The 22748-nt window shown below is 33.6% G+C and overlaps 1 protein-coding gene across 1 annotated transcript in view; it reads left to right on the top strand.

Annotated features, from left to right (window-relative positions):
- Window positions 1–22748, top strand: part of LOC105105439 (A disintegrin and metallopeptidase domain 3) — a 57061-nt gene that overhangs the window by 10175 nt on the left and 24138 nt on the right. Inside the window, exons 3-11 of the mRNA XM_064477357.1 lie at window positions 2545–2620; window positions 5378–5454; window positions 5927–6104; window positions 10566–10628; window positions 13887–13958; window positions 14191–14357; window positions 15448–15529; window positions 19603–19742; window positions 21859–22045. Coding sequence (XP_064333427.1) covers window positions 2545–2620; window positions 5378–5454; window positions 5927–6104; window positions 10566–10628; window positions 13887–13958; window positions 14191–14357; window positions 15448–15529; window positions 19603–19742; window positions 21859–22045 — 1042 coding nt within the window. The remainder of the gene's footprint in view (window positions 1–2544; window positions 2621–5377; window positions 5455–5926; window positions 6105–10565; window positions 10629–13886; window positions 13959–14190; window positions 14358–15447; window positions 15530–19602; window positions 19743–21858; window positions 22046–22748) is intronic.

Here is a 22748-nt window from a genome sequence, read left to right as displayed (position 1 = left end):
CCTATGAACTACCACAAGATTTTGTGTATATTTCCCTGCGCTATGCCGTATAATCTTGTTTATCTATTCTACATATGCCTGTCTTAATTTTTATTCATTTGTTTTCTTTATTTTCAATCTATGGCTTATCTTTCTGTTTTTTTGTTGTTGTTGTTCCTGATCAATTTGTGGGAACCTTTGTTTTCTGTAGATATTAACAGATACTCTATAATTTTGCAAATATGCCACCCAGAGTATTGCTTGTCTTTCTTCCTTTGCTTCTGGGATTCATTGGTATAAAAATGAAATATTGTATAATCATTATGTTCATATTTTCTTTATAAGTTCTTAGATTCATCTCGTATGTCTCTGATAATGAATTTATATTCTAATATTCCTGTAGTATTTAAAATTTTTTCCTCTTGAGATATAAATCCACTGCTTTCAGTTTCCTTAACAACAGTATTATATTCTCCTACTTTTATCACTGCTTCTTTTTTATTTTTTTCTTTTTATTGCAGCTTTATGCTGACTGAGTTATAGTTTAGTTTTAATAGTTTCAGATTATTTCCTTAAGATGTGATATGCAGACAGCATGCTTTCTGAATCTGTGCATATCTGCAGATGTCCCTTTGGTTCTATTAACTGAGTAACATTTTGGCAGTGTAAAGAATTTGTGAGTCACATTTTTTTTCTATAAGTTTTTTGCAGTTTCATATAGTCCATCTTAAGTAAATTTTACAGTGCATTTTGTGTGTGTGGTGGGTGCGTATGAGTTTGTGTGTGTGTGTTTGTATTACATTAATCCCACACTGATACATCACAAGTCCTTTAGTTTTTTATTTTAGTTTTAAATTCCTACACTATTTTTTCCTTCTTTGGGAAATCCATGTTTTCATCCTGGTTCTTATTTCTCTGTGCTCCCTATCATAGTTATTTTTTCTATAATTTAAAAATTAATTTATATTTTTTGTGCATTTTACCAGTATTTTTGTCTTCATTTGCTCAGCTTCTAATGCTGGTCTCAGTAACAAAATCCTCTTTGACACATTTACTGAATTTTCAAATTTTAACTGTCGTGTATTTTACAGTTTTAGAGAATTTTTTCTTGAAATGGTCTCTTCTGAAAACTTACTAACTTTTTTGAAATTAATTTTTTTCAATCAGTGCTACTTCACTAGGAAGTAACTTTTAAGTTTTGCCTTCTTCCTTTTTTTTGTTCATGTTCCTTGCATTGGATGTGGCTTTTCTTTAAATGTTATATTTTCATACGTCACTGATTAAGGCAGACTGTATTGTTTTCTTTAGAAGCAAAAAGTATGCTGTTGAAAAAGGGCCCAGGATGAATACACTTGCAAGCTAAATTTTTATCCTTTTAATAATGCTTGTCAAATACCTGCTAAGACTTTTTACTTCTAATTTTTTTTCCCAGGAAACTGCTTCTGGATTCCCACGTGCACCAGCTCCACTTACATACTTACCCTTATCAACATGTGGCTCTGCCCTTGTACCAGATGTCATGTTCTACACACTTGCACCTAAGCCAACCCAGGCCTGTCAGAGTTTTTCTTGAATATGTGTGGAATGCGAACTGATAAATATCAATTTTTCCCTGGAATTTCTCTAGCTTTGTTATTTCAATTGAGGAAATGCAAAACTTTTAGAGACAATGAAGGAAATATGAAAAGAAGAACAGTAGTGAAAGAAAGTACTCTGTTAATACTCTAATTCCTATTCCATTCCAACACTCACATGCTTCTTGGTGTTTAGTATTTTGAGAAATCCCAGTGTTCCTACAATAAATAACAGTGCTAGATTTAAATTGTTCTGGATGATCAGCATGTTCCTTGTGAGAAGATAGTAGTTCCATATCACGTTTATATTAGGTTTGTCTATAGAAATAATTTAGCTTATGAAATTTGAGCATAACACTAAATCCTGCTTCTAAGCAGTGGGTTTAAGAACTATTGTTTGTTTCTACAATTTTTCTCCTTCTGCTACAAGAAGGGCGTCTTCCACGGAGGCATCGGGCCTCCCCTGGTTGCAGAGCGCAGGCAGTGCGGAGCTGAACCTGCAGTAATGTTGTGGGGAAAGAACATCCATTGTCATTTGAAGGCACTGGGAATTTGGAGGTGGTTTTTACCACAGCAGGACTTCATGAAAAGACACTAATGAAATAGGCTGATAGATTTTTTTTGGTTTCAATCAGTCCATGACTACTTGTCAGCAACTTTTAACTAACAGATTTACGCCATGAGATGTAATGATGGTTGAATCCAGAGGGACACTTTGCTGTGGGAATGTGGAAGTCCTGGATTTTACTAGACATCAGCCTGTGTGATTCCATTGCCCTCACTGGGGCCTGGTCATCCTGGTTATGATTTCCTCTCCTCTACACTATATGGCATCAGAAAGAAAGCTAGATAATGGAGCTATGATCCCTTGTAATTTTTGCGTATTTGAGCTTATAAAATGGAAAGAAAATTTGAATAATTTTCTGATTCTGGAAATTCCTTTTATGAATGCTTTTATTACAACGAAGCATTATTCTTTTGATTGAATTAGGTCATTTTTAGACTCTCACTTCCTGGTCTATTCATACAAGTCAGGGGCATTGTATCCAGAGTCTTCACTTATAAAGGTAAGTTTTACTTTATGTTGTGTAGATTGATATTTTTATGTGGTGAAGGTGCTGTTGGTGGGAAGAAGAATGCTTTGTACTCTATAGAATTCTTGGGCAAACAGATTGATCACAAACCCAAATATGAAGTGGCAGTGACTACGAAGGCACGTGGAATAGAGCAGCTGCTTTTTAAATTTGGAACTCAGGCCTCACTTACCTGAAAAGGTTACTTACACTATGTGGAAGTACTAATAGGAGTTTGAGAGGGAAAATAATTGGGAAAGGAATGAAGAAGCCGGTAAACACAGGGAGAAGTTTTGATGAGGATACCATAGGGCTGAGGAGTGGAGGCAACAGCGGAAGTTCCTTCTAGAAAGAGCATGGGGAAGTGAAATTGTGAAAGCACATTTGGTGCAGCATCTGGATATGTTCACTTGTGAAGCACAGGAGTTTGAATTATATCCCAAAATGCAGAGAGAAGTCAAGAAATTTTTTAAAGAATGTGAGAAAGTTAACTTTAGTCTAAGGTACTTATTTTGCTGGAATAGATGACTGGAAATTAGCAGATGCAAGTGACTGGTGAGATTGTGTTGCTCTGTTGCAACTGAGAGAGAATGGAATTTAAACTGTGGTAACTTGCACGACATTTGTCTTTCTCACCATCTACAGTAGAAAGCAGAACAAAGTCCATGAGGCACTTGTTTTGAGATATTTGACAATTTTTTTTAAATGAGGAATTTTCTCTCTGACAGAAAGAAAGCAGAGGAGGTGAGTCTCACACTGAACTTGGCCCTGTGACTGGGGATACTGTGTCAACCATAGCACAAGGGTGGAACCATGCAGGACTCTTTAAGAGTTTGGAGTTCGGGGCTGCTGGAGCAGCTGGAACTTGCAGGACACGGGACCAGAGATAGAGGGGCTGCCAGATGTGGGTTTTTTTGTTTTTGTTTTTCTTGGGAGGCCAGTTGTCTTGTTCCCTCTGACTAAGGATTAGGCTGCATCTTTGATGGGTAAGACTCTACTGAAGGGTAGAGAGTAAAATGGAGCTAATACTAAAGATGAAACAGTGTCGGGAGACGTCGGATGTTCAGCCTAGCCAGTGTAGAGTGACCTTGCTCAAAACCCAGGCGTTCAGCTCAGACAGAAATGCTAAGTACCTTAGGAGGAAGGATCAGGCTCTAGAGTAAGAGATGAGTTTATCACCCCCATTCCCCACCTCAAAGCCTACAACCCAGCCAAGACAGGATTAAGGATGGTTACCATTAAATTAGTTGCCCTCCAATAGCAAATGTGATACTCTAGCAAGAGTTAAAACATAGTAGAGGAAGGAAATAATGCAGTAAGTTGAGAAATCAGTGAGATAGAAAAAGGAGAAAGAATAGGAAAAGAAATTGAGCTATTTGAAAGGACTAATAAAACAAATCATCCCCAGTAACTCTTACCTACATCAAAAAAAAATTTCCATCAGCATTAGGGATGAAATGAGATAGTCGTAGTCATACAGAAGATAAAATGATATTTTACAGTATTATGAAAGCTTTATGTCAAATTTCATCATTTGATAGACAATCTCAATCATATGAAATATATTTTACAAAACTGCATTCCTAAACAGCCAGTTTCCCCCAAAGGAACACCTTAGTTCTCACACTTCATCATTTGAGGGCTATTTTGGCTCTTTCCAATCTTTAGCAATTGATAATAATGCTTCTGTGAGCATTCACATACAATTTGTTGTTTAGATGTGAATTTTTATTTTTCTGGGATACATGCCCAGGAATATCATTGCCAGATTATACGGTAAGTGTATGTATGTTTATTTTTTAAAAGAAATTACTACTGAACACTTTTCTAGAGTGCTGTACCACTTTAACTTTCTTTTGGCAATGTACGAGAGATAAATGTATATCTGCATTGTTGCCATTTTTTTGCTATTTAAATTTTAGAATTTTATTTGAGCCATTTTGATGGATGTGTAATTTATCTTATGTAACTTGACTTGCTTTTTTCTGAGGAGTAATGATGTTGGACATAGTTTCATGTGCTTATTTGACAGTGAGTGGGAGATAGAAGGTAAGCTTAGTGCTGAGATGTGTGATTGGTTCCCGATGAAATTGTGTGCCTGGGAGCTAACGACTTTTAAACGCATTTGTAGGGAGAATGTGCTGATACTTAAGTTCTCATAGCAGAGGATTAACAAAGGAACAGGACTGATTGCAATTTCACCAGACTTCTAAGGGAAGAGAAGGGAATATTCACTGAAAGAAAATATCAGGGGAGAACCTGGGAAGGCTAATGTCATGAAAGTCCATGGAGAGGAGAGTTTGAACTGAGGATGATGAACATGGTGAGATATTAAAGAGAAAATAGTGAGGAAATGTCAGTTAAGGATATTTTAAGGTAATTTAGTAAAAAACAAATGAAATATTTCAGTTGAAGTGAAATCAGTGCAGTTAATTACACTGAGGTAGCATTTATAGATGATGTGTTGAAAAAATGGGGCTGGGAAGAAAAGATACAGGTCAGAAAGTTGTCAACAGTTTAGAATTCTGGCAAACATCATTTGGAGTAGGATGAGAGTTGTGATTATTCACAGAGAGAAGTGGGTGGAGGGCAAAAGGTTGTAGGTAGATAACAATGAAATGGAATATCTGGGGAATAAAATTATGGTGATGGCTAAATCTGAATATTTGATGATGTCCAGGAAGTAAGGATAGACCCTAACTTTTTTTTCCCAAATCATTCATGAATGTGTCTGTATATACTCCTTTTTAGGGCCATTGCTTTTATCAAGGATTTGCCACAGAGATTCCAAAATCCATTGTGACGCTCAGCACCTGTTCCGGACTCAGGTAATGGCATATTCCAGAGATGTACAGGATTGAAATCTTGTGTATCCTTTTAATTTTTAGAAACTTCTTGAATGGTAGAGTGAAGGCAAGGAAAATAGACACTTTGATTGTGTTTCTTCTCCTCTGCTTCCTTTTTCTTCTCATCATCTTGTCATTTCTCCCAGACTCTTGGTCTCTTTCCCAGGGATGCAGTCATAGAATTTATTCAGAAAAAGCTCCCACTACGTAGAGGAATATTCCCATTTCTCAGCCACTCTAGAACTGCAATGACTGCTCAAAGCCATAATAGAAGAAGTTATGAAATTGGGTTTTAGAGTGAATTCAATTGATGGGATGATTCTGAGATGTTAGACCACAAAGGCCACTTTCAGATATCTATATAAGGTTTTTTATTAAGTATTGATTTGATTTCATCGCTGGAAATCTGCATTAATCATTTTGTAATTTCTTCTTTATGTATTTAAATATTCAGTGGATTATTGCAGTTCGAAAATGTCAGTTACGGAATTGAACCATTGGAATATTCATCTACATATGAGCATATGCTTTATCAGATAAAGGATAATAAAATTGATGTTTCCTCTATACCGGAAGATTATTCAACCTCCCAGGTGGTAGATCAGTCCTATAAAATTCTTGTAAAATCAGAAGTAAGTAACTTCTTTAATGAGATCTTCAGTTGTTCAACTTTTGATAAAGTTATTCAAATTGAATTGTATTACATTTAAATAAGAGTTTTAACCATATTGGTTATAATAAAACCTTCTCTTGTAAAATACTTATTTTAAAGATTTTTGTTTAATTATGTAATATATAGGAAATGTAAATATATAATTCAGAAGTCAAAATTCTCATGTTTCCCTAATTGCAAGTATTTTAATGCAGATATGCTTAGTTGCACTGTTACTGAATTTGCATCCTAATAATATAATAGTACTCAAATTTGCTGATTATTACTCTGTCAGCATTTTCTTGCCGGACATTTTTTCTTTGTGAAAAATTGTTATTTTGATAGAGAATGTAAAAGCAGAAAATAGGTAAGAAGTTGTCCCAAATCTCATTGTCTAGGCATAGTGCTCTTAGAACTTTGGAGTATTTCTCTAATTGGTTTACTATATCTAGTGAAAAAAGTAGATTTATAAAACAACTTTTATTTAACATAAAACTATCTAACCATATATGCTTCTTTGAAATTTCCTTTTTGTTTTTGAGGGGTTAATGCATATTTTAACTTACTAAATTGTGTTACCTTTATTATTATTTTAAGTTAATTTTAGTTAATATTGATTAAGATATTAAATATAGGCGTAAGGAAGATAAGACTGTACCGTAATACCATGCTTTAGAGGAAACGCTCTTGCAGAACCCAGTGCAGTCGTTTCATATACACTCTTTTTTGCTGTTTCATATATGTCTACGCATAAACTTAAAATATATGCATTATATAATTACGGCATGTTTTGCATATCTGTATTTTTACTTTAATCAAGAAATGAACCACATGAATGTACCAAATTTTGAGCAGTCACTCTTATCAATACTTGTACCTAAGAATAGACTTACTTCCAAAGTTTTTTAGATACATATATCCTAAGTTCCTCCTTAAAAGTATTTCCATAACTTTACATTTTACCATCAGTGGTTAAAGAGATGACTGTGACGCATTCTCATGCTTATTGGGTATTCTGTTTAGAGAAGCAAAACAAAGTAGTAATGGATAAAACTTGAATTTAATTTATGATGATCTCCATCTCACTGTTGCTTTAATATGCATTTTTTTATTTTACCAAAGAAATTGGTGCAAATACAGATTGATAAAATTATCTTTTCAGAAACTCATAAAAAATGTTAAAACATAACCATAGATAAGAAATGAAAATTTGATTTTTAATGGAACTAAGATGTGACCTCAAACTCGATGCCCTCTGTATGTTGTGGCACAACATGGACGTCATTGCAGACCATTTTCATAACTGAAATAGAGCACTGTCTCATAAAGTACATTGAAAAACTCTTCGATGAATACTCCTCTTTGGGAAAGCCCAAAGGGGTTTACATGCGTTGGAAAATAGAAATAATACTGCCCGTGAAGGGATCTTTCCAATCAACAATAAGAGAGACTGGAGGAGACAGATAACATACAGCTCCAGCTGTCTCACTTTGAAGTTTGATCTGGTCAGGCTAAAGCCACAAGAATTTGGGCAAGTAACATCCATCTGTGTTTCAGTTTTCTCATCTGTAAAAATCCAGTGATAAAAATAATACTCAATGACACATTTATTTCAAACGTTCAATAAATTTATAAATGAAATTTACTTAGCACAGTATGTGGAGAACACAGGTGATCAATAAATATCACTACTTCTACTATTACTGTTTGCTCCCCGTATTTTCCAATGTAGAGGAACAGGTAACTGGGAATAATTATGGAAAATTTGTGTATAAAACAAAATGCAATAATGAAATAAAATAGAGACTAAAATTTCAGAACCTCGAAGAAGCCAGGGATACCACTGCAGGAATGGAGATAACTGGATATTTGTATGTGTCTGTAAATTAAGTGATTGCTGTTTACCCTGAATTTGAAAGGCTTAAATCTAGAGCTTTAGTTAAAGTATTTGTTGACGAGCACTAGTACTTTTACAAGCACAAATATACAAAGCAGATTTCTTCAATAAAATAGGTTTTTAAAAAAGACAGAAAAAAATCTTGTATTTTAGGCATATTTTTACATTTATGAAAAGAAACACAAATAAACTCATAATCAAGGTGAATGCCTTCATTATAACCACTGTGAAAAAAGCAGCAAATAAAATATATAGTGAACTTATCTGTTGAACACCTACTGGACACATGCATTTACCCCTGCCTGATTTTCACAAGATAAAATTCCAGAAATCACATAAAAACTAAAGTATCAACAAAAATGACAGCAAAATTTGAGAGATAAAAAATTCAATTAAAATAACAATGTGGGTGACTCAGTATAATTTCCAGTGTCCAGAAGCATAGAAATTTGAATTGAGTAAGTCACAGAAGAGTCCAGGAAAAGACCTCAAAATGATTTAAGGTGAATTTCTGGACTGATATTTTCAAAATATTGTTTCTTCTATATAAACAAGATGCAGAATGGCATGAAATTACCAGCAGCAATATTGGAAGCTGAAAGGCAGTATAACAATAACTTAAAATGGGGCAAAATAATTTCTAGGCTATAATTCTATACTGAGGCAAAACTACATTAATTGAGGTTTTTGGTTGAAACCATTTTTTTTCCTTCCTATTATGAATGTCCTTCCTAATGTATAAACAAAAAAAAAAGCTAGAACTCAACACAAAAAAGCAAAAACAAACAAAAAACAAAACCAAAACCCACTAAATTGAACAGAAATAAATAGACTCTGAACTCATCCTGAATAAAAACAGCAGCCAGCCACAATCACAACCAAATTCCCAAAGGATAGTTTCCAAATACAGCAAAGTTTCATTCAAATCAAAAGATGGAAGAACTCTGTAAGCCGCTGTCCTCGGACTGTATCCTTCATGAGAACCACTGTCAGGTCAAATACCACTAGATTTTGAAGCCACCAATTCCCAGCTTTCAGTAGTTTAACATAATGTGTGTCTTGCTCATGCAGAGACCGAGGTGGATGAAACTCTCCTGGTTGTTTCCCTTTCTAGCTTCAACTCAGGGCCCCTGAGTGTCCCCTACTAGTTTTTGAATCTGGACAAGATAAGGGGAAAACTGTGTGTGTCCCCACCTTGATACAGCTGGGCCTGGACAGCTGGCTTTCTCTTGGAGAACGAGCAAACATCATTCTTGGATAATTGACCATTTCTTATAAACCAAAGTGTAGTATAAGTCACTTATCCCCATCATTTGTTCAAAAAAGGTTTGACATGAAAGAAATGAATGTTTTCTAAAAGAAGAAGAATCCAAATGGAATGAACATGGGCTCTGAGGGTAAATATAAAGATGAAATATAAGACAAATAAAAGATCCAAATGAATTAAAGGGCAATATATATATATATTCATGGACTGCCTCACAAGCGCCATGTATTGTACTAGGAGCTTTACAGTATACCCTGCATTTTCCATTCTTTCAACAATTATCCCCTTTTTCAGCCAAGGAAACAAAGATTTAAAGTGCTTAAGTTACTATCCTAGGAAATCCTCCAGTAAGTTGCAGCATTAAAATTCAAACCTAAATAATACAACCGCAGAGATATGTTCTTTAGAATTTACATATCTGTTGTTACATAGTCTGTTTAAAGATCCCTGGAAGTAATCAAGAAATAAATGAAGGAAAAGTCATTTAAAAAAAAAAAAGACGTTGGCAATAGAACTAGTGAATAACAGAGTAGACACTGTGTTAAAACCCCAATGTAATATTTTAGTCAGGGTTAAGGAAATAGAGAAAGCTATAGTATAAAGATGATGGCAGTGAAAACCAAAACTCTGTGATGGTTAATTTTATGTGTCAACCTCCCCTGAGCCATGGTGCCTGGATGGTAGTCAGATTTTCTGGGTGTTTCTGTGAGGGTCTTTTTGAGTAAGATTAGCAACTAAGTCAGTGGAAATTGTGTAAAGCAGACATCCTCCATAGTGTGGGTAGACCTCCTCCAGCAGGTGGAAGTCCTGAACGTAAGAAAAGGATGGACGTTCCCCTGAGCAAGACAGGGCTGTGTAGCTGACAGCCTTCCAACTGGAACTGTCGCATCAGCTCTCTCCGGGTCTCCAGCCCACTGGACCACCCCGCAGATTTTTGACTCGCCAGCCTCCAGAACCATATGAGCCAATTCCTTGTAATAAAGCTCATTATAATAAGTATAATAAATATGTAAATATACACACATTCTATTGGTTCTGTTTCTTTGAGGAACCCTGACTAGTAGAGTGTCCATCCAGTGGGCATCCATCCCCTTATTTTCATGTTACCTATTTCTTTATGTATGTATGTCTGTATCTCTCTTGCTATCCATCTGTCATTTATCTAGCTGCCATCTACACCTATGTATCTATATATAAATGTATAATGATTTTGATAATTAGAAACACTATAAGAATATAGAAAGTGTCTTAAAATATTTCTGTCCTCTGTTTCACAGAAAAAATCAGATGTGCTGTTGAAAAGTATTCTGAAAATACAAGTCATTATGGATAAAGCTTTGGTATGCATTTGTTGATACATTTTATTATAGCTGTTTTGTATTTAAAGTGAAAGGAACTATGAAAAAGAATCTTTAATTGTTTATAGTTCAGATATATTTTACTCTGTTCAAAATATGTATCTCAGTATAACAGGATATAAAGAAATGTCCATTGTTTCCACACTGGCATGAAGGGACCGATGTTTCTGGTATTGATTGCCAAATCAGTATAGAATTCTAGCAAAATGTGCGACTTCCCTATGTAGGGAGGGTTCTGTTGGACTATAACCCGTTGGCTTATAACTAGTTACATGTACTTCTGGACCCACCCAAAATTAATGGTGAAACTGTTCCTTAAGTCAATTTTCATATTAAAGCAAGGTATTTCATTTATTACTCAATTGGAGGTCGTTGTTATTAATATTATCTAAGACTGTTTTATGCTTTATCATGGCTTAGGGTCCTCTAGTGGAAGTTCCATATTTAAAAAATGGGAAAAATAGTTTATAGGAACACTTACTTGATTATTAAACTTTTTACTTATACAATTAGTTTTAGCAAAGACATATGGGCAACAAGTTAAAAAGCCTGATTTGTCCATTATCACTAGTAATTTTGCATAAAGTGTCTCACTATGTGTCATGATATTCTAGACTTTTTTCTTCAAAGGAAATCTTCAGATCTTTAAATAATTTTTATGACAGTAATAACAAGAAAGAATGATAGGTAAAAGAATAAAGAAATAAAGCACATGTAATTTCATTATGAGGAGATAAAATATATACACACATTTCCTGGTTTTAATATGTAAATACGTGTATATATGGTCACATGGCTTTGTCTCATGTATAATATTTTGTAAACCATCATGTTTTCTCGTATTAATGAATTGTATTATTTCAAATTAATTGCAAGGTTTACATAGTGTCCGATTTCCAATAATTTGATCTATTTAAATAGCTAATGCCCTTTGTTTGTATTTTCATTGTTGTTGTTACATGGGGAACAGTGGTATTTGGCCTAAAACCAGGATCACAAACACTGAAATTATCCTCTGCCACAGCCACCCCCATGAGGTTAGTGACATTAAATCTAGACAGTCTGCTTTTCTCTCCCACCTAGCTGTGTACATTGTTAGCGTGCTAAAAATAACAAAAAGGCATTTTCAATGCAAATGTCATCATGCAAAAAAAGAATTCCAAAGAATTCTTTATAATGTCGTATGACAAATATTATCCCTCCTTTTATGTTTAACTTATCTGTGTTTGTTTTGTCTTTTGAGGGGAGGGGGAAGGTAATTAGGTTTTGTTTATTGATTTTTCATGGAGGATCTGCGGATTGAACCAAGGACCTCTTCCATGCTAAGCAAACTCTCTACCAGTGAGCTATATCCATCCCCACCTAATATACCTGTTTTAAATTTTACAGTCTGACTCTGTAAACAGTTTACTTATAAGTCTGTTTTTTTCTCTCTACTAAGTCATGTAATCCCCATCTTTTTATTAGAAGTTTGAGTTGATTTATGTGTATCAAAAAAACAAGTAACCATTGACCAGGTTAAATACTACTGTGTTGTTAGTCTTCTATTTGTCCCATCAACTATGTGCTCCTTTTTCCTCCTTTGCTGTCCTTGGATATGTGTTATTTTTAGCATTTATTTTTATCTCTTGTATTGTTTTTTTTTTTCTGATATACACCTTTCCCCTCACATCCCACTCCAGTGGTTTCTCTAGTGATTCCAGTTAACATTCCTAATTTATCATGATCTTGAATTAATGTTATGCCACGTCATATGTGATGTAAGAACCTTGCAACAGTAAAATCCCATTTAACCCTTTTGCGATGTTATTGTAATATGTCTTACATCTCCGTGTGTTACAAACTACAAAATCATTTTTCCTTAAATGTCTAATTGATGTTTTAAGAAGCTAAGGAAAGGAAGAAGTATTTCATTTTTTCCACATATTTACTATTTCCAAACTCTACATTCCTTCTTGGAGGTTGGTGTTTCTGATACTTCCTTTTAGCCTGTCGATGAATTCTCTTCAGTTTTTGTTGATCTGAAATGATCTTTATTTCGTCTCTACTTTTTAAATGTTTTATTTTATTTGGAAATATTTTCGAACTTTCAAAAATGTTGCAAGAAAAAGAATAATACAAAGAACACCTATATTCTTTTACACGGATTTATTAATATTGTTCCTCATTATTACTTGTGGTTTCTCCATGTGAACATAAGTTGTAAGTTACACCATGCAGTATTTTTCAGCATGCATTTACATAGAATAAGATAACTTATCTTATGAATCCACAATAGAGTCATCCATGTAAGTAATTTTTAAGTAACACTGTTAGAATACTTGTTATCAAGTTTGTGGTAACTTAATTGCATTCTGGTTGGACAATGTGATCTAAGTGATACAATGTTTTATATTTGAAGAACTGCTTCATGGCCTAATATGAGACAATTTATATAAAACTTCCAGATATTTACTAAAATATTTATTTATATATATATATCAAGCTTATTGTTTCATGTAAGCTTTTGTATATGCAGATTGCATCCATAGTTTGCTTCAGTTTTAAAAATCTTGTGTATCTTTAATGTTAACTTATCTGGTTGATCTGTTAATGATTAAGAGACCTAAATAAAAATCTGTCACTATGATAGACACTTTTTATTTGTAATTCTGTTAAATTTTGTCTTATGTATTTTGTTGCTCTGCTGTTAGTTATAAGCCAGTTTAAAAATATGTGTTCACCCTCAATTAGACATGTTTCAGAGAAAATATTATGATTTTTGTTGCCCTGAATGATGACATATTCTTGAAATCATTCTCTGTTGTAGTGGTCAGAGCTCTGTGTTAAGAAAGTACGTTGCATATCTAGGATGCGTAGTCATGTTGTCTTATTGGAATGAGGACAAAAGAAGGCAGCACAGAAAAGATAGCAGCCAGTGAGGACCTAGGAGCTTAGTTAGACATTTGAGTCCTGATTCTCACCCTTATTAGTTATGCAATCTTGGAAGCTTAACTTTTGACCCTGAATTTCTACTTGTGCAAACAGAACGATAATCACAACCATGACATTTTAATATTATTGATTAATATATAAAGTCCCTACGTTTACATCTAAAACTTAACGAAGCACTTGCTAAGTCTCAATTCTGCTTTTGTCCTTTCACTGGAGCACTGCATTATTTGAACATGTTTATATCCATTTAAAACGTGGTAGTTGAGTAATTTTTACTAGCGATTAAGACACAAATTTGTCTTTCAGTATGATTATATGGGCTCTGAAGTGGCAGTTGCAGCTCAGAAAATTGTCCACGTCTTTAGTCTGATCAACACTGTAAGTATTTGTTTCATATTTAAATAAGAAGCATTCTGATTAATACAGTAGCATTGCTGGACTAAATCACATTTGCAATTTTATAAGAAGTATAGTCTTACTAACTAGTTTATTTCAGTAATGGATATCATTTCAAAAAACAGTAAATTGAATATGTTATCATTACATACAGAGGTGAAATACTATATTTATGATTACCTAAAACTTTGTATGATGTTTGTTCTGTTTTCAGATGTTTTCCCAGCTTAAAGTGACTGTGATGTTAACTTCTCTGGAGCTCTGGTCAGATCAAAATAAAATTTCAACTAATGGGGATGCTAATGAGTTATTACATAGATTTGTGTCATGGAAAGAAAAATTTTTGTTTCAAAGGTCCCATGACATGGCATACTTACTAATGTAAGTAATTTATTTTCATTGGTATAAGGTTTATCAAATTATTTGATAAATTAGGTATCAAAATTATATATAAAATGTATTGTTTATAATGACAAGACACCTCAGAAAAAGATTGTGTGAGCACTGACTGTATTGGCAATATGCAAGCTATAAAAATCTGATAACGATGTAGGACACAGGGTTGGTTATTATCCTAATAGTGGGCTGCTTACCCATGGAAATGTAAAGAACTGGAAATATGGAAAACTTTGGGAAAACTTAGGGACCCTGTGGTTTTAAAGATTTTCTCAGAGTAAATAACTGAAAGCATCATTTTAACATTAAAGAAAATGTAAATTAGTTAACAGTATAATAATTGCATATAAAGCTGCTTATATTATAAAAACATAAAAATAGTAATGTGGTGACCTTAGGATGTTTCTATACTGACCTAGGGTGTAGCTGTTTAACTGCTTGTACTGTATGGGTCAATAGTCTTTATAGAGATTTTTGTTTTACTAATTTGATTATTTTAGATGAAAAAAACCGAAACACAATTCTGATATCCGATACGCAATATGAAATACTCTTGCAAATCTGTGGGTGTCTGTGTGGAATCTAAGATCAGGTTTGGGGATTTGGGAGCAGCATTAACTAAGGACTGAACGTGTGAGGACACTTTCCACAGCCCGCCTCCCCTCATCCTCGTGTGTGTGCCGTGTGGTGTGTCTTTCTCCTGTCTTCCAGTCCAGCCCTTGTTACACACTCTACGGATTCTCTGTGTGGAAATCATGGCAGTAAGCTGTCCTGACTTTCACATCTTAGAATTCTCTCCATCCAGTGCTGACAACGGTGGTGATTAATTTGGGGGGAGAATTAGGCAGTGCTGAATTTTGGGCTGTGGATCACATAATGTTCAAGTTGCCTCTAGAACTTAACTTTGTAGGGACGATGGGAGATTACCCAAGTACAAAGTGATGGAAAGCATTAGTCATGATATGTAATACTCATGTTTTAAAGAAAAAAGCTTGATTGAGGAAGCACATACTTAAAGAGTCATTAAATTATTAATTTAAAGTACACTTATCACAAGATTAAATTTGTTGTTCAGTTACAGGGACCATCCTAATTATGTAGGAGCAACGTACCATGGAATGGCATGTGACCCAAAGTTTGCTGCAGGAATTGCTCTGGTATGCATCTTCTCATGTTTTCAGTACTTATATCACAATTTGAAAATTAATGTCCACTTCACAGAACAAAATTACATACAGTATATCTACCATTTTTATAAAATGAACATTTTAAAAAAATGATATTTTTAACTTTGAAACTTAAATGTTACCATTTTTAAAGGATTTTTTTTAATTGGGAAAAAGTACAAATAACATAAAATTCACTGTCTTAACTATTTTCTTAACATGTATCTTTTTCATAAAAGATTATTACAAGAGATTGAATATATTTCCCTGGGCTGTACAGAGAAATTTGTTTTTTAACCTATTTTTATATATAGTAGTTATCATGTTCAGTTTTTTTTTTTTTTGATGTGATTGTAAATGAGATTTTTTTCTCTTAATTTCTCTTTCTGATGGTTTGTTGTTAGTGTGTGGAAATGCAACAGATGTCCACAGATGCCTGTATATTAGTTTTGTTCCTGCAACTTTGGCAAATTATTTTTGAACTCTAGTAGCTTTTTGTTGGTGTCTTTAGAATTTTCTGTGTATAATATCATGTCATCTGCAACCAGTGACAGTTTTACTTCTTCCTTTCCAATATGGATTTTTAAATTTCTTTTTCTTGTCTGATTCCTGTGGCCGGGACTTCCAATGCTATGTTGAGTAAAAGTGGTGACAGTGGGTATCCTTGTCTTGTTCCTGAACTTAGAAGAAATGCTTTCAGCTTTGCATACCTGAGTATGATGGTAGCTGTGGGATTGTCATGTATGTCCTTTATTATGTTGAGGTATGTTCCCTCTATACCTACTTTGTGGTGAGTTTTCATCCTAAGTAAATGTTGAATTCTGTCAAAAGCTTTGTCTGCGTCGGTTGAGATGATTGTATTATTTTTCTTGTTCACTTTGTTAAGGTGGTGTGTCACATTGGTTGATTGGTGAATACTGAGCCATCCCTGGCGTGATTTGTACTTGATCATGATGTGTGATTCTACTAATGCATTGTTGAATACAGTTTGCTAATATTGGATAATACAGTTCTTATATTTTGAATATTAACCCCATATCAGATAAATAATTTGTAGATGTTCTTCCATTCTGTATGTTTCCTTTACATTCTGTTGATTGTCTCTTTTGAACTGCAAAGAGGTTTAAATTTGGCATAGTCCTATTTGTCTATTTTTGCGTCTGTGGTCTGTGTTTTTCTGATCATATCTACAAAATCTTTATCAAGCCCAGTGTTGTGAAATTTTCTCTCCATGTTTTCTTCTAAGAATTTTACAGTTTGGGCTCTTAACATTTAAATTGTTATACCATTTTGAGTTAATTTTTGTATGTGACGTATTATAAAGGTCCTACATTTTTCTTTTGTATATGGATACTTAATTTTCCCATCACCATTTATTGAAGAGACAATATATTCTTTATTGAGTATTCTTATTGAAGAAACTGTCCCTTTCCCATTGTGTAGTTGGCACCCTTGTCATTTGACCATGTATATGAGGGTTCATTTATAGGCTCTCCATTCTATTTTATATATATATGTATGGCATATTTACATGCCAATACCACATTATTTTGATGGTTAGAGCTAGTAATATGTTTTGAAGTCAGGAAATGTGAGTCCCCCAACTTTGTTCTTTTTCAAAATTGTTACAGTTATTCAGGGTCCCTTGAGATTCCATGCCAATTTTAAGTTTTCTTTTTTCTATTCCTGCCCAAAAAATGCTGCTGGGATTGTGGTAGGCATTTCATTGAATGTATAGATTGCTTTGGATAGTAATGACATCTTAAAAATATGAAGTTTTTCAATCTATGGACATGGAATATGTCTTTCCATTTATTTGTGTCTTTTGTGTTTACACTGCTATATTTTGCAGCCATTAATGTACAGTTCTTTCACCTACTTCGATAGGTTTATTCCTAAGTATTTTACTGTTTTTCATAGTATTATAAGTGGAATTATTTTAAAAATTTATTTTCCAGTTGTTAAGAATCGTAATCTATTGTGTTGATTTTGTACACTACAACTTTGCTGAATTCATTTATTCTAACAGTTTCTTTTATGTGGAAAATTTCACGGTTCCTACATATAAGATCATGTCATCTGTGCTCAGAAATAATTGTTCTCTCTTTCCATGTTAGAAGCCTTTTATTCATTCAGTTGCTGAATGTGCTGGCTTGGGCTTCCTATATTATGTGAAACAGATGTGGCCAGAGTGAGCATCCTCTTACTCTTGATATTAGAGGGAACCTTTCAGTATTTCACCGTTGAATGTGACGTTAGCTGTGTTCTTTACTCCATGTTCCATTTCTTGTGGTGGTCATTTTGTTATATTCCAAGTTTTTTTATTTTTTTTTGTATCACTAAAAGTGTGTTGAATCTTGTCAAAGGCATTTTCTGCGTTAGTTGAGATAGTCATGTGCTTTTTGTACTTCATTCTGCAAAAGTGGTGTGATACCATTTTAAATCTAAAACAGGTTTTAACATATTAAATGATTTTTGGATTCCAGGAATAAACGACTTGATCATGGTGTACAAAACTTATAGCGTGTTATTGAATGCTCTTTGCTTGTATTTTGTTGAAGATTTTTGCAGTAGTATTCATCAGGGATATCACGCTATAGTTTTCTTGTTGAGCCTTGTCTGGTTTTTGTATCAAGGTAATGTTGCCCATATAGAAAGATTTGGTCAGTTTTCCTTCCTGTTTATTTCTTTGGCAGAATTTGAGGAGGACTGGTATTCTTTGTTTAATGTTTGGTAGAATTTACCCCTGAAGTCATCCAGGTCCTGGACTTTTTTGGATTGGAAGTTTTCGGTTTTTTTTTATTATTACTTGAATCTCCTTAGTGGTTTTCAGATTTTCTATTTCTTCATGAGTCAACTTTGATCGGTTGTGTGTTTATAAGTGTTTATCTTTTTTTTCTAAATTACTCAGCTTACTGGTATACAATTTTTATAGTATCATCTTGTGATCTTTTTAAAAAATTTCTGTGGTATCGGTTGTAGTGTTAACTTTTTGTTTTTTTATTTTGTTTCAAAACTAAATGCTTCCCTCTAAGATTGGAAAGAAGGCAAAAATGTATCTTATTGTTCTTATTCATCTTTGTACAGATGTGCAAAACATCAATAACACCAAATACTGTGTTGATGTGGAGCACCAGGAACTCTCCTTTATGTTGATGGGGTTACAAAATGGTACAGACACTGTGGTAGACAGTATGGCAATTGCTTATGAGATTCATCATACTCTTACCATATGATCCAGCATTTGTCCACTATACCATTTTCAAAAAACTACCTTAATACTTATATCTACACAAAACTATGGACGTGGTTGTGTATAGAAGTTTTATTTATAATTGCTTAAATTTGAAAGCAACCAAGATGTCCTTTAATAGGCAACGCAATAAAGAACTTAGGGTTAATCCGTAGAAAGGAATATTATTTGGTGATTTTAAAAATGAGCCATCAAGCCATTAAAAGATGTAGAACAATCTTAAATGCATAATGGTTAGTGAAAAAAGCCTAAGCTGAAAAGGCTACGCATAGTATGATTCCAACTCTATAATTTTCTGAAAAAGGCAAAACTATGGCGATAGTAAAAATATCATTGATTACGAGTGCTATGTGGACTGCTCAGATCACCAGTTCTCAGGTTTTATTTTTTTAATATTCTGCCTTTAGAAAATGCATGTTTGATTCTCTCTCCTACAGCTATTTCTGAAGTGTAAACTGATTGTCAGTTAAACCCTTAAGAATCTGTGTGTTTTTTTAAGTGTTTCCATTAAAAGTAATACAGTTACTGAAACAGTGATTAATCTTTTCAAAATGTTTTGTTTATTGAAATTAAGTGAGTTTCAGGAAAACAGAGGGTAATACTAATCTCATTTTGTGATTTGTCAATGGTGTTCTGATTGAGAGTACTGTTACTCAAAAAGAATAACTAAGTTATGGTTTATATTTTTGAGAGAATATTGCGCTTAATTAAATTAATATTTGCATTTAGGTAATATGGCCACAATTACATGAAAAGACCAAAGGGATGAAAAAATGTCTTAAGCAACAATTCTGTTTTTTTCTCTATGTAGTATCCAAAGATGATAACCTTAGAGGCATTTTCTGTTGTTATGGCACAGTTGCTTGGAATTAACCTGGGATTAGCATATAATAATGATATCTACACTTGTTACTGTCCGGCATCTACATGCATAATGAATCCTGAAGCAATGTAAGGTGCCATTTTTATCAAATCTTTGTCTTCTTTTGGGAGATGTCTCTAGCATTCTTTGATGTATAATTTCTTTCAGTATAACTTGAATAAGAATATTTTCGTTGAATACATATGAGTCATTTTAAAGCTTATTAAAGAGAACGATTATTTGATATTGTAGGAAATGTGCTTGAAAATCCTATAGTCAATGCTGTTATATCAGAAGAAAGTGGATGTTGGTGACTTTCTGTGGTGTAGTAGAATTTCGAGGTGAAATGCATTCATTCAATCAAGAAATTCTAAAAAGCATGTACTGTGTCACATGTATGGTATTAGTTTGCCTTAAAAATGGTTAACAAGATAGAACAGTGCTAGACATACCAGCCCATCAGGGACAGAAAATTAATAAGTGGACATAAGAAAAAATAAAATTTAAACGTGTGAAAAGCACCATGAGGGAAATAAACAGAGACTAACTGTGAGAAGAAACTTTCTGATGAAGTGGTCTAATTACTTTAAAAGCAAATGGGTGAATTTCTCCAATCAAAAGACAGTTTGGATGATGGATGAAAAACAAGCCCGTCTATACTGCTATGAGTGACTCACTTCAAATGTAACAACAAACAGCCAAAAGGTGAAGGGATAGAAAAAGGTATCCCCCATAACTTGAAACCAAAAGAAAGGTGAATTAGCTTTACTTATATCACACAAAATAGACTTTCAAACAAAAACTATAATCAGAGCAAAGAAAGATATTATTACTATAGGCGTCAGTTCAATAAGAAGGTACAACATTTGTAAATATATATGCACTCAATATAGGAGCATGTAAATACATAAAGCAATTATTAACAGAAATAAAAGCTAGTAGTGGATTATAACCCATAAGTATAATAGGAAAATATGATTCCATGTTCATATAAATATGTCCATGAATAAATTGAAAATGGGAGTAGAAATGAGATATTTACATAAAACGTTCTTGAAATAATTATTAACTGAGGAGGAAAAAAGAAATGTTAGGCTGAAGATCAGCAGACACACCTTAATCAACTGATCAGAGTGTATTTATCAGGAATATAACAAATTGAAATCGTGTGTCTCTGTCTGTTAGGATGCAGGGAAGCAGACTCAGCAGCACTTCTGTGATGATGAGGCTGCCGGATGCATAACCTCAGTCTAACCACGGGGAACATTTGATAAACCTCAACTGAGGGACATTTTACCAAATAATCAGCCAGTAGTTATAGATCTTTTCAGTATTATACAATTCAACAAAAAATGTAGTCAACTAATCTAAGGAGACATGAGAACTAAATGCAGTGGTTGACTTGGAACTGGATCCTTATGCTATAAAGTGCCAATATTGTGATGAAGGGGAAATTTGAACATGATATGAGGATTATATGTTAGTAATGTTCCATTATTTCCTGCTATGGAAGGAAGAATTCATTTCTATGTAAAAATTATTCACTAAAATATTTAGAGTTATCAGGATATCCCATTGGCAACTTACTCAACTGTGTAAGGAAACCAAATTTATTCTTTAGATTTTTTTTATCATTTCTGTAAGTATGAGATTGTTACAAATTTAAACAAAAACCTGTGAAACAGGGCACTTTAGAAATAAAGAAGTATGAAAATAAAAGAAATCTAGGCTTAAAACATTTAATGAAATCAGTGTTGAGATATTGCTGACTTTTCATTAACAAAATCAACCATCATTTATTTCTTCAGTTTTCCATGTTATTCCTGGTATGTTCAGTTTTCTTAATGATAATAAGTGCTTCTTATATAATGATTATAATTATGATGATATTAACAGTGATATTAACAGTAATATTGAAAATAATAAATAAGGCAGACTTAAGTAGACCCGTTTGTGTGCCAAGCACTATTTTGTTTTAAGGTATTCTATCTCATGTCACTTTAACTTCCTCTAGTTAGTAGGTGTCTGTTATATTGAATTACAATAGAAGTGAACTTCCTGCTTTTATTTAGGGGTTGTATTGAAAATAAAAGCTCTCTCCACTTCTTGGCTCTTCTGTAAGGGAACTAGTACAGAATTCATAGCACTTTTCTGAAGAGTGTTACTTTGATACTGATTTTATCCCATTTATCTATTTAATTTTAGACGTTCCCATGGTGTAAAGTTTTTCAGCAGTTGCAGCGTAGATGGATTTAAACACATAGTTTCACAGCCTGAATTTGAATGTCTTCAGAATCAAACAGTTCCAAAAGTGGTTCCACAAGGAAGAGTTGGAGTTTGTGGCAATGGAATTTTGGAACCACCAGAGCAATGTGATTGTGGTGCTGAAGGGGTTAGTGAGAAACATTCATAACTTACCTGAAGATTTGTTTTCATGTTTGTCAGGTGGTCTTATAAATATAGGTGTGATATAAAAAGAGAGGAATTTTTTTTTAATGTTGTACCATTTTATCAAATACCTAAGATGGGGAGATATGGGATGTGTGATAATGGATTCATCCTGAATTTGAAGCATTTGAAGAATTTAAGTATGGGTTAAGTGTAGCATGGATTAAAGAAGTAGGTTTTCAAAAAAAAAACAAAAACAAAAGTAGGTTTTCTTTATTGTGTAAACGTCACTACCAATACCCTCCTTCCTGTATCATAAACATCAATTCCAACAGGAATATAATTATCACCTAAATCCTCCCTGAATTCCTCCAAAGTCTCAGAATTGGATCACCAAGTTATTGAATGCATGCTGTTGCTTCCCGACTCATCTCCTAATTTCAGTCCTTGCATCTGGAGAGCTCCATTTATTTTAACTTGGTTCCACAGAACTGAATTAATCGCAGTCCTAGGTTTGTTAGTGTTATATTTAGCTTTTGGCTGTTCTCGTCCTTGTTCAATTGTGCTGGGTAAGACAGCTTGTCACTGAGTTTTGTTGTGCCTGGCTTCATACACTTGTGCATGGTGATTTTTTTGATTTAGGGAGAATTTTGAGAAGATGAAAGGTCAATAATTGTAAAGAACAAAATTCTGTATGTGATTATATC

The sequence above is a fragment of the Camelus dromedarius genome, chromosome 22 (genome assembly GCF_036321535.1).
Source record: "Camelus dromedarius isolate mCamDro1 chromosome 22, mCamDro1.pat, whole genome shotgun sequence".
NCBI classification, from domain to species: Eukaryota; Metazoa; Chordata; class Mammalia; order Artiodactyla; family Camelidae; genus Camelus; species Camelus dromedarius.
This window is presented reverse-complemented; position numbering and strand designations above follow the sequence as displayed.